We start from the raw sequence: 12,987 nt of genomic DNA, 5'->3' as shown, positions 1-12,987 counted from the left end.
GTAAGTATTTATTCAAAGAACAAAGAAAAGTATAGCAATGGAACAGGCTCTTAGGCCCTCCAGGCCTGTGCCGATCATAATGCCCTAACTAAAAACAAGAAGTGGCAGGAACGCTTCGAGGAGCTTGATCACCGCATGAGGCGGAAAAACCTGCGGATCCTGGGCCTTGCGGAGGGGCTAGAGGGGTCGGACCTGACAGCCTACGTGGCTGTAATGCTGAACTCGCTAGTGGGGGCCAGGTCTTTCCATCTGCCCTTGGAGCTGGAGGGAGCGCACACGGTGCTGGCCAGGAGGCCTAAGGAAGATGAACCCCCGCGTGCGGTGCTGGTGAGGTTCCACCGGTTCAGTGATCGGGAGTGCTGCGCTGGGCCAAGAAGGTGAAGACCAGCAAGTGGGAGAATGGGGTAGTACGGATCTACCAAGATTGGAGTGCGGAGGTGGCTAAGCGGCGGTCCGGATTTAATCGGACGAAAGAGGTGCTTTATAGAAAAAAGATAAAGTTCGGAATGGTGCAGCCCGCCGCCTGTGGGTAACTTATTCGGACCGGCACCATTATTTTGATTCCCCGGAGGAGGCGTGGGCCTTCGTGCGGACGGAGAAACTGGACTTGAACTAGGGGTTGGGGGTTGCGAGGTCGGCTGTAATATATTAGTGCTGGATTCTGCTGTTGCTGTGTTCTCTTTTTCTTCTGTTTTTCTCTTCTTGTCTTAGTACTTTTGCAATTTTGATATGGTTATTTACGGAGGGGTTGTTCTGCTATATTTTTGTGCTGTGGTGCATTGTTTGGGCTGCGTATCTTGTGGGGAGGGTTGGGGGGGGGGGTCTGTTGTATTCTATGTCGGAGTGGGGGTATGGAGTGGGGCTGATATTTGGGAGCTGCGTCAGAACGGTGTGGTGGGGCAGTGCGAAAGCGCGGGCTTTCCTCTGGTTTCCCGCGCTGCGGGGCTGGGGGGTGGAGACGGTGACGGGGCTTTAACTGGTTCTTCCCCGCGCTGGAGCGGTGCCTGGAGGAGGGATAGATTGGGGGATGATCCCACTTCGGGAGGGGTCGGGCTATTGGCGGGAGTTTCCGGGGTCAGCAGAAGTGAGCTGACCCACGGAAGTACAATGGAGGACGATTCGTGGCTGGGAGGGTTCCTAGCCTGGGGGGGGTGGGGGGGGGTGGAAAGGGGAATACCGGGTTGCTGCTGCTAGGGTCAAGAAGGAGCTGGGGGTGGCTGGGGGGACAGAGGTGAGGTGTTGTCGCTATGGGGACTGGGTCGGGCAGGGGGTGCTGGCCTGGGGCGGGCAGTCGACGGGCTATGGCTAGCCGACGGGGGAGGGGAGCGGGACGCCCTCTGATCCGGTTGGTCACTTGGAATGCAAGAGGGTTGAATGGGCCGGTGAAGCGGTCGAGGGTACTGGCTCACCTGAAGGGGCTAAAGGCAGATGTGGCAATGCTTCAGGAGACCCACCTGAGGGTGGCGGACCAGCTCCGCCTGAGGAAGGGATGGGTGGGGCAGGTTTTCCACTCTGGGTTGGATGTGAAGAACCGGGGAGTGGCGATTCTGGTGGGGAAAAATGTGTTGTTTGAGGCATCGGAGGTGGTGGCGGATAAGGGGGGTAGGTATGTTATGGTTAGGGGCAGGCTACAAGGAGAGAAGGTGGTACTGGCTAGTGTGTATGCCCCAAATTGGGACGATGAGGGCTTTATGAGGCGTATGTTGGGACGGATCCCGGATCTGGAGGCGGGAGGTCTGATCATACGGTGTTGGATCCTTCACTGGATTGGTCCAGCTCTAGGACGGGTAGGAGGCTGGCGGCCGCCAAGCTACTGAGAGGGTTTATGGATCAGATGGGTGGAGTGGATCCATGGAGGTTTGTGAGGCCGAGGGCACGCGAGTACTCTTTCTTCTCCCACGTACATAGGGTCTACTCTCGGATAGATTTCTTCATGGTGAGTAGGGGACTGATTCCGAGAGTAGAGGAGGCCGAGTATTCGGCCATCGCAATCTCCGACCACGCTCCGCATTGGATAGAGTTGGAGATGGGAGAGGTGCGGGACCAACGTCCGTTGTGGCGGTTGGATGTGAAAAAAAAAAAATGAAAATCGCTTATTGTCACGAGTAGGCTTCAATGAAGTTACTGTGAAAAGCCCCTAGTCGCCACATTCCGGCGCCTGTCCGGGGAGGCTGGTACGGGAATCGAACCGTGCTGCTGGCCTGCTTGGTCTGCTTTAAAAGCCAGTGATTTAGCCTGGTGAGCTAAACCAGCCCCTGGATGTGGGGTTGTTGGCGGAGGAGGAAGTGTGTAGGAGGGTCCGGGCAAGTATTGAGGGGTACCTTGAGGTGAATGATACGGGGGAGGTTCAGGTGGGGATGGTCTGGGAAGCCCTGAAGGCAGTAATTCGGGGGGAGCTGATATCCATCCGAGCACACAGGGAGAGGAGCGAGAGGAGTGAGAGGGATAGACTGGTGGGAAAGATGCTGGAGGTGGACAGGAGGTATGCAGAGGCACCAGAGGAGGGACTGTTGGGGGAGAGGCGCAGCTTGCAGGCTAAATTTGATTTGCTGACCACTAGAAAGGCAGAGGCACAGTGGAGGAAGGCACAAGGGGCAGTGTACGCACATGGTGAAAAGGCGAGTAGGATGCTGGCTCATCAGCTCCGCAAGCGGGATGCGGCTAAGGAGATTGCTGGAGTGAGAGACAAGAGTGGAAATGTGGTGCGGCAGGGGATAGAGGTGAATGAGGTCTTCAAGGACTTTTACGGGGAACTGTACCGGTCGGAGCCAACGGGGGAGAGGGGGGGAATGGAGAGGTTCCTTGACAGGCTTTCTTTCCCGAAGGTGCAGGAGGAGAAGGTGGAGGGGCTGGGTGCGCCGATTGAGCTGGAGGAGCTAGTTAAGGGGATCGGGCAGATGCAGTCAGGGAAGGCACCGGGGCCGGATGGGTTCCCGGTGGAATTTTATAAAAAGTTTGTGGACCTAGTGGGCCCCTTGCTGGTGCGGACACTCAATGAAGCGTGGGAAGGGGGGACTCTGCCCCCGACGATGTCGCGGGCGCTGATCTCGTTAATTTTAAAGAAGGACAAGGACCCCCAGCAGTGTGGTTCATACAGGCCCATATCTCTCCTCAACGTGGATGCTAAGGTGCTGGCAAAAATCCTGGCCACCAGGATATAGGACTGTGTGCCAGGGGTTGTGCACAAGGACCAGACAGGTTTTGTGAAGGGAAGGCAGCTGAACACGAATGTGCGGAGATTGTTGAATGTCATCATGATGCCGGCGATTGAGGGGGAGGCAGAGATAGTGGTGGCGCTGGATGCGGAGAAGGCCTTCGATAGAGTGGAGTGGGGGTACCTATGGGAGGTGTTGGGGAGGTTTGGATTTGGTGAAGGGTTCATTAGATGGGTAAAGCTGCTATATGAGGCCCCGATGGCGTGCGTGGCCACGAATAGGAGGAGGTCGGAGTACTTCCGGCTTTACCGAGGGACCAGGCAGGGTTGCCCCCTGTCCCCCTTGTTGTTTGCACTGGCAATCGAGCCGCTGGCGATGGCGTTGAGAGATTCAGAGAGGTGGAGAGGCTTGGTGCGAGGTGGAGAGGAACATAGAGTGTCGTTGTATGCCGACGACCTGTTACTGTATGTGGCAGACCCGGTGGGAGGGATGCCGGGAGTGATGGAGTTGCTAGCTGAGTTTGGGACCTTTTCAGGTTATAAATTAAATTTAGGCAAGAGCGAGGTGTTTGTGGTGCACCCTGGAGACCAGGAGGAAGGAATTGGTAGGCTCCCGCTTAGGCGGGCAGGGGAGAGCTTTAGGTACCTGGGGTGCAGGTGGCCAGGGACTGGGGGACTCTGCACAAGCATAACTTCACCAGACTTGTAGATCAGATGGAGGAGGAGTTCAAGAGGTGGGACATGCTGCCATTGTCGTTGGCGGGGAGGGTACAGTCCGTCAAAATGACGATGCTTCCGAGGTTCTTGTTCCTCTTTCAGTGCCTGCCCATATTTATCCCCAGGGCCTTCTTTAGGAGAGTGACTAGCAGTATTTTGAGCTTTGTGTGGGCACATGGGACTCCGAGAGTGAAGAGGGTGTTCCTGGAGCGAGGAAGGGATAGAGGCGGGCTGGCGCTGCCCAACCTTCTGGGGTACTATTGGGCAGCCAATGTGTCAATGGTGCGTAAATGGGTGATGGAGGGGGGAGGGGCAGCGTGGAAAAGAATGGAGATGGCATCATGTAGAGGTACGAGCCTGGGTGCCATGGCAACGGCACCGTTGCCGCTCTCCCCTAAGAGGTTTACCACGAGCCCGGTGGTGGCGGCGACCCTAAGAATCTGGGGACAGTGGAGACGGCATCGGGGGGAAACAGGGGGCTCGATGGAGGCTCCACTGGGTGGCAACCATCGGTTCATCCCGGGGAACACGGATGGGGGATTTAGGGGGTGGCAAAGGGCGGGCATCAGCAAATTGAGGGACCTGTTTATTGGCGGGAGGTTTGCGGGCCTGGGGGAACTGGAAGATAAATTTGGCCTTCCCCAAGGGAACATGGTCAGATACCTGCAGGTAAAGGCGTTTGCTAGGCGACAGGTAGAGGGATTCCCTTTGCTGCCCTCGCAGGGGACGATGGACAGAGTGCTTTTGGGGGTGTGGGTCGGAGAGGGGAAGGTGTCTGACATCTATAAGGTAATGCAGGAGGTGGAGGAGTCGTCAGTGGAGGAGCTGAAGGCTAAATGGGAGGAGGAACTCGGGGAGCAGATAGAGGACGGGACTTGGGCGGATGCCTTGGAGAGAGTTAACTCTTCCTCCTCATGTGCGAGGCTTAGTCTCATCCAATTTAAGGTGCTGCACCGGGCCCACATGTCCGGGACCAGGATGAGTAAGTTCTTTGGGGGTGAGGATAGGTGCACCAGACGTTCGGGGAGTCCAGCGAACCACGCCCATATGTTCTGGGCATGCCCAGCACTGGAAGAATTCTGGAAGGGGGTGGCGGAGACGGTGTCGAGGGTGGTTGGATCCAGGGTCAAACCAGGGTGGGGACTCGCGATCTTTGGAGTTGCGGTAGAGCCGGGAGTGCAGGAGGCGAAAGAGGCCGGTGTCCTGGCCTTTGCGTCCCTAGTAGCCCGCCGAAGAATTCTGTTACAGTGGAAGAATGCAAGGCCCCCAAGCGTGGAGACCTGGATCAGTGACATGGCAGGATTTATAAAATTGGAAAAGGTCAAATTTGCCCTGAGAGGATCAATACAAGGGTTCTATAAACAATGGCAGCCTTTTCTGGACTTCCTGGCTCAGAGATAGGTAACTTGGTCAATAGCAGCAGCAACCCGGGGGGGGGGGGGGGGGGGGGGGGGGGGGGGTTGCACTATTGTAGTGTCTATCTGTAACTTTATAGTGTGTTAATTTGCGTTGTTGTTAAAATGCTGTGTTGTTCATGGAGGTGGGGGGGGGGGGGGGTGCACTATTGTAGTGTCTATTCTGTAACTTTATAGTGTGTTAATTTGCGTTGTTGTTAAAATGCTGTGTTGTTCATGGAGGTGGGGGGGGTGCACTATTGTAGTGTCTATTCTGTAACTTTATAGTGTGTTAATTTGCGTTGTTGTTAAAATGCTGTGTTGTTCATGGAGGTGGGGCGAATGTATATGATTGTTAATATTATTGTTATTTTCGGTATTTTACTAAGGTGTGTCAATGTTGTATAAAATCAAAATTTTTCAATAAAAATTATTTCAAAAAAAAAAGTCTGAATTAAGCTAAACCTCAAATATTTTAGTAAATATACAATTTACAATTGGAAGCTTAATTGTCGCTTTGAAATTACAGGTTGAAGGGACAGTTTGAACAGCCTAACGACGATGCATGCTATGTGATTACGTGACAAATCCTTGGCAAGGGCTAAAACGACCATGATGGAGTTCCATTTATGTATGTCATAGATAATCCCAATTTTATAATGTATAATAACATAATAACACTAGCTGGCATTACTATTGTGCCATTTTTGGGAGGTGGTGGAGGAAGAAAGAAAAAAATGATGATGGACAATAAATCTGAATGAAGCAAGTAACTAATACAAATCTGTCAATTTCATAATCAAGCTAACAGCAGTAGATGCATAGAGCTTTAGAACAATGAAATTGGCAGCATTTACTTTAATGAAGTCACGTCATACCATGGTCAGGTGGAGGCAAAGGAGGCAACGGGGGTGGAGGCGGAGGTGCCTGGTTAGCTGAAGGACTTAACACGGCCGTGAATAGATCTTCCACCTCTTTCCCCTCCAGTTCTTTATTTGAAAAATAAAGGTGATAATGTTAGTATGAATTAAACTCAGGTGATATGCAGATTGCTTATTTAACAGCTTAATACTTGAAAATAAATACCTGGAATTTTGTACAGCTTACTTAGAATTGTACCTGTACAACAAAATAAAAATTTCAAGTCATTTGTCAAGAAGATTTTCCACAATGTAACCCAAAATAATTGCAGTGGGGGGTGGGTGGCACATTTTCAGAAAATATCTTACCATCTGAGACGATTTTCTCAAGATCAGGGCTAAGTATTCGGTCGAGTTGCTCCTCGATCAAAGGTCGGGAACCTTGGCCTCCACTTGACTGTGAAACTGCAGATGGATCCTCTGAAATGGGGTCAATATCAAGTCCAGCTAAACAAAATGTTAGTCTTGTTATTTTAACATGAATCAGTAAATGCACTGGAAACCTGCACTTTGAGAAGCTGGCAGTACTCATTAGTTGTGTCTTCTAAAGTCAGAATTATTTATCAATTCATTGCAGTAATTTATTCTGAATAAAATATTCTAGTTTGCAAAGGTCCTGTGCAGATTGTTACTCAGCTAGAAGTGACCCAAATTCTGAAAAGCTTAGAATCATTGAATGTAATATAGCACAGGAACATGTAGTCAAGCACCAAGTCTATACTATAACATTCTATGATTCATCGCATTGTTGATTTTTTTTCTTCATAAGATGTCTGGTCTAATCCCACTCCCATACCTTTTAATAATACTCTTTTTCAACCAACTATTTATGGATTCTGCTTTAACAATGGTTGGTGGCAAAAAGTTCCAACTTCTCGGCAGTATAAAGAAGTTGTTTGTAATCTCTCTGTTAATTCTCCGTGTGAGTCACTTATCTCCGTTTCAACAGGGAATCTATTATTCACATTTAAATAATTGGCAGAGGTGACATGAGGAAAAAGCCTCCTTGCACGAGTGGTTACTGCCTGATAAGCCGGTGGATACAGGTTCAATAGTAGCCTTTCAAAGTGAATTGGATAAATACTTGGGGGGAAAAAATTGCAAAAACATAGGAAAGAGTGGAGGCGGTGAGATTAAGTGAATTTGAAAGAGATGGCATAAACTTGATGGGTGGAGTGACTTCATCTGCTATGCTATTTCCGGTTGCAACTCTGCAGAATCTTAAAGACCTCTGTCAGAGTCAACTCTTTAGTATTGTTCCATTACCGTAATGTCTCATCCCTGCTAACATCTGAAATGAATGGACACTACCTCCTCACTATTTTAATACTCTTCATATTGTTTTGCACAGGGTGAGAGAATGCAGCTGAAATCAGTGGTCCCTTCCCAACTGTCCGCAATCAGTAAGCTTTTGAGAGGAAGTTTTTTAACCCGAGTATCTGGGCAATTTGGATTGCCAGCAGAAAGTAGTTTGTTGAGAATTGTTTTATTTACATGCTCACCCTGAAATCTAACGCAATGACACTCACTCACAGTCACACACACAAATACACTCAAGCTAAGAACAGTTGAAAAGAATTGGGCACTTTTACAGGTTACAAGCAAAAATAAGAGTTCATAATTCACAAGATTATCTTGTTCTTGCAATCACGCATTGCAGGGCTGATGAAGATGTCTTCATTGCTGAAGGACAGTTTCTCTGAATTCAAAGGCCAAAGTCGCTTTCAGGATTTTCTCAGAGATGGAATTTCTTCAGGTCACCAAGTTAGTTGCTTGCACTCTCGTTACCAGGTCAGGCTTGGAGACCGTAAAATGTTATAGCCTCTGGCTCTTTTAATGCACAAGTGTTATTGCTTTTCTGGTGATGTCTCTGACTTCCTGTTGCTGCATTTACAAAGGGACTTTACTAAAATGGTTGTCTTACCATGTGACTTTTCCACAATTTCAGTTCCTTTTCCAAATATGGACTCCATCTACACCTCCCGCTGCCGGGGGAAAGCGGGCAGCATAATCAAGGATCCCTCCCACCCGGCTTACTCACTTTTCCAACTTCTTCCATCGGGCAGGAGATACAGAAGTCTGAGAACACGCACGAACAGACTCAAAAACAGCTTCTTCCCCACTGTCACCAGACTCCTAAATGACCCTCTTATTGACTGACCTCATTAACACTACACCCTGTATGCTTCATCCGATGCCAATGCTTATTGTAGTTACATTGTGTATCTTGTGTTGCCCTATTATGTATTCTCATGTATTTTCTTGAATTTTGTTTAATTCCCTTTTCTTCCATGTACTGAATGATCTGTTGAGCTGCTTGCAGAAAAATACTTTTCATTGTACCTCGGTACACGTGACAATAAACAAATCCAATCCAATCCAAAAATATGGTGATGGCCCAAGGCTGATGACCGACATCCCGGTTTATTGATTTAAGACACTCATCCAGAGAAGGGTTAAGATGACCACCATCTATACTTCAAAAAGACCCATTCAATTCAGGAATGTCTCCTAATGGGTACAGGATGATGGGTACAGGATGATGTAATTGACATCTCAGTTTGGAAGATATCCTTTTGTCCTTGTGGCACAGTGAGGCAGTTTTTGAATACACAAGCCAGGTTATCTCACCTTCGGTGGTCATATTTGCAGCACATTATCCACTTAGAGGGGGAAGGGTAGCATAGTGGTTAGCACTGTTACTTCACAGCGCCAGAGACCCAGGTTCATTTCCCGACTTGGGTCACTGTTTGTGCGGAGTCTGCACGTTCTCCCCTTCTGCGAGGGTTTCCTCCAGGTGCTCTGGTTTCCTCCCACAAATCCCAAAAGACGTGCTTGTTAGGCGAATTGAACATTCTGAATTCTCCCTCAGTGTACCCGAACAGACGCCGTAGTGTAACGACTTGGGGATTTTCACAGTAACTTCATTGACGTATAATGTAAACCTACTTGTGACACTATTTATTTTTAATGGAAAAGTCAATTTCAAAGAGCCCACATTGAATGAAGTTGGTATCTTAAAATTTGTATGGTATGTCCACATGGCACAACAAAGTAGGCCATAATTTTTGTCATGTCTCTCCTTTGTGACTTGATAATTGTTATTGTAATGCCGTATAAAAATCAATGTACAATACATATTCCTATTTCTTTTATAAAAATTGCTAAATTTGGCAAAGCACAACATCCGCTTTGTTTGGAGTCAGGTGTAAGTTAATAATTGACCCTGAAGTCTCAAATTCAAAAGGATTTTTCACCCACCATTTCTCTCGAAATCTAAAACTTCTCCCCTGGAAAGTAGTGACAGAAACACTTGATCAGCGCAGCCAGATGCAATTGAATAAGGCCCGTCAGTCTGTTGATACTTCCCTCACTAATATCGTTTTCTTCGATGTGCCGTAGTCGTATGGGGAATATGTAGTGGATTTGTCTTTGTACTCGCACTTGCCAAACTTGCAAAGACTTTTGGAAACCATCTATTTCATAACAGCACCGAAAGTAGTCATTATCCTTCCCTTACAATTGGAGGTTCAGTTCGGTTAGAATTGAAAAGATGTCTGCATGATCAGACATAGTTAACATCCAAGTTTAAATGAATCAGCCAGAGGGGATGATTTCTCAAGGAGGGAAACATGGATTTCATAATTCAATTTGTAAACTCTGAAAAACACCCGACTTCTCGACAGCCAATCTACCCGTGTGGAACAATAAATGTGTGCTCGACCCTCATATCGGAACACAGAGCCTTAAAAGCCTGATATTGAGTGCGCTGCATGTAATGAAATTCACAACTTTCACAATTCCTTTCAACACCACTTCATTTTGGATGGAATCCCTTTCAATGTCAATGCTTCACGGTGAATAAATCAATGATTCCAAACAATGTCCTGACCAGCTGTCTCCTTAATCCTTATTATAACACCGCTCTTTTTCCCGGTCATGTTGGCTGTCCCATCCTCTGCAATTAACCCAGTCAAGCCTGCACTTTCCAACCATGTAACTATTGAATTCTTCAAAAATCTCTGCACCAGTCGTGTTGGTTGGTAATGTCAGGTAGCACAGGAAATCATTGTGCCAAACATACCTAACATAAATATAGCAAGGTTGTACAATCTGAAACGTCTGCACTTTCAGCCAGTTGTATTGAGGACTCCTGTGTTGACTTTAAACGAGAAACAAGCTCGGCCTCTAAATTCTCAGCATTATCACAAATTCGGCAAGCCACAAATCCCTAAATGGGATAAAATTTCACTTTTTCAGCTCACCTCTCTAGGACCGTACCAGCCATGTCTGTTGCTGCAGGGAGTTTTAATCCCTCTGCCATTGTGTGGGTTATTTTCTCTTTATCTACATGGTAAGAGGCTAATTGTGCTTTGTCATTCAATGTAACATTTCTGCTAAGGACTTCAGCTGACGATTTATGTTCTTGTTGCATCCTTTGAAACAAATCGAGAGGTTTGTCCTCAAACTCGTCTTCAAATGACTTTGAAGTTTTGAGGGTTTTAAACTTTTATTTGCCAGTACTTCCCTGCATATAACACACATGGGATTTGCATCCTGATTTACATTGGCACAATTAACAAAGCCATACCTCTAGTAATCATCTTTGTACTGCTTTTGTTCCGATTTCAATTTTTTCTTAATGGGTTGTTCACCAGAGGCTTTGGAGCTCTGTATACAGCTCCATCAGCAGTGCTTTGTCCTGCGATGGATTCACCTAAGCAGCTCTCTCCAGCAGATTCAGTTGAGACCCCCTCCCTGTTTGTGCCTTTAGCCCATTCTTTCTTATTACAGAACAGTCTACCTTCAGTTCTTCACAGTCCTGTTTCTTGCTTGCTGGCAGCTACAAAATGGAGGAATCTCTCTTCTGTGATTTTGAGCCCAAAGCACAGACGTACAGGGCGCATGACTGTCAGTGTATATGCCTGGCGCATGACCTGCACTCTGCCGCCGGTTCTGGCGGGAAGACTCCATTGCTCAAATTTAAAGGCCGGTCGCGGCTGGCATTCTTAACTTAAAAGCTGGGGGTGGCCACTGGGTGCTTCTCCCGCGATTGGGAATGCTGCGACCGATCGCTCTGCGACCGTGACACCCATCCACTGGTCACGACCAGCAGTTTGAAACACACCTCTGAATCCTTCTACACTTTCACTTTCCTTTAACCCCATTCCTTCTTCCAATTTGGACCCTTGCTATGTATCCAAGATACCCTCTGACCATGAATGATGGATCCTCAGCAAAGGCCTTAGCTTCATTTTCTAATTGAGCTCATCATTACACTGAGCTCTACTTCCTGCCATTCACATCTCCTCTAGACTCTGATCTTGTTTCGTTGCTTGACCCATTACCACATGGGGTGCCACGATGGTACAGTGCGTAGCACTGCTGCCTCACGGTGCAGAGGACCTGGGTTTGATCCTGGCCCTGGGTCACTGTCTGAGTGGAGTTTGCACATTCTCCCCATGTCTGTGTGGTCTCGCCCCCACAACCCAAAAATTTTCAGGGCAGGTGGACTGGCCACACTAAATTGCTCCTTAATTGGAAAAAAAAGAATTGGGTACAATAAATTAAAAAAAAAACCACGACCACCTCCTTTGTTCATGCACCTCCTTTGTTCAGAGTTATATATCCAAGTTTTCAGATGACACTATTTGAGCAGGCACATTAAGTGGTGATATAAAGACCAGGAAGTTACAAATGGACACAAACTGAGTGGGCAAAAGGAAAGAACAAAGGAAGAAGAAAAGTACCTCATAGGACACGGCCCTTCAGCCCTCCAAGCCTGTACCGACCATGCTGCCCATCTGAACTAAAATCTTCTACACTTCTGGGATCTGTATCAGGTGATTAAGGAGGCAAATGGAATTTTGTCCTTCATTGCTAGAGGTATGGAGTTTAAGACTAGGGAGGTTATGTTGCAATTGTATAAGGTGTTAGTGAGGCCACACCTGGAGTATTGTATTCAGTTTTGGTCTCCTTACCTGAGAAAGGACGTACTGGCGCTGGAGGGTGTGCAGAGGAGATTCATTAGGTTAATCCCACAGCTGAAGGGGTTGGATTACGAGGAGAGGTTGAGTAGACTGGGACTGTACTCGTTGGAATTTAGAAGGATGAGGGGGGATCTTACAGAAACATATAAAATTATGAAGGGAATAGATAGGATAGATGCAGGCAGATTGTTTCCACTGGCGGGTGAAAGCAGAACTGGGAGCATAGCCTCAAAATAAGGGGAAGTAGATTTAGGACTGAGTTTAGTTGGAATTTCTTCACCCAAAGGGTTGTGAATCTATGGAATTCCTTTCCCAGTGAAGCAGTTGAGGCTCCTTCATTAAATGTTTTCAAGATAAAGATAGATAGCTTTTTGAAGAATAAAGGAATTAAGGGTTACAGTGTTCGGGCCAGAAAGTGGAGCTGAGTCCACAAAAGATCAGCCATGATCTCATTGAATGGCGGAGCAGGCTCGAGAGCGCAGATAGCCTACTCCTGCTCCTAGTTCTTATGTATCCCTCTATTCACATCCTGTTCATGTATTTGTCAAGATGCCCCTTAAACGTCGCTATCGTCCCTGCTTGCACCACCTCCTCCGGCAGCGGGTTCCAGGCACCCACTACCCTCTGTAACGAAAACATGCCTCGTACATCTCCTCTAACCCTTGCCCCATAAACCTATGCCCCCTAGTAATTGACCCCTCTACCCTGGGAAAAAGTCTCTGACTATCCACCCTGTCTATGCCCCTCATAATTTTGTAGACCTCTATCAGGTCGCCCCTCAACCTCCGTCGTTCCAGTGAGAACAAACCGAG

General features: G+C 47.8%; 1 protein-coding gene across 11 annotated transcripts in view; it reads right to left on the bottom strand.

Moving 5' to 3' along the window:
- The window catches only part of kmt2ca (lysine (K)-specific methyltransferase 2Ca), a 537,383-nt gene that overhangs the window by 114,210 nt on the left and 410,186 nt on the right, over positions 1 to 12,987 (bottom strand). For 10 of the 11 annotated variants that reach the window (XM_038798420.1, XM_038798425.1, XM_038798416.1 and 7 more), the window contains 3 exons: positions 6,495 to 6,632; positions 6,352 to 6,384; positions 6,144 to 6,254 (listed from right to left, as the gene is read on the bottom strand). In XM_038798420.1, the coding sequence (XP_038654348.1) occupies positions 6,144 to 6,254; positions 6,352 to 6,384; positions 6,495 to 6,632 (282 nt within the window). The remainder of the gene's footprint in view (positions 1 to 6,143; positions 6,255 to 6,351; positions 6,385 to 6,494; positions 6,633 to 12,987) is intronic. The other variant, XM_038798422.1, reaches the window with a different exon arrangement.

This window comes from Scyliorhinus canicula, chromosome 5 (genome assembly GCF_902713615.1).
Source record: "Scyliorhinus canicula chromosome 5, sScyCan1.1, whole genome shotgun sequence".
In the NCBI taxonomy this organism is placed as follows: domain Eukaryota; kingdom Metazoa; phylum Chordata; class Chondrichthyes; order Carcharhiniformes; family Scyliorhinidae; genus Scyliorhinus; species Scyliorhinus canicula.
This window is presented reverse-complemented; position numbering and strand designations above follow the sequence as displayed.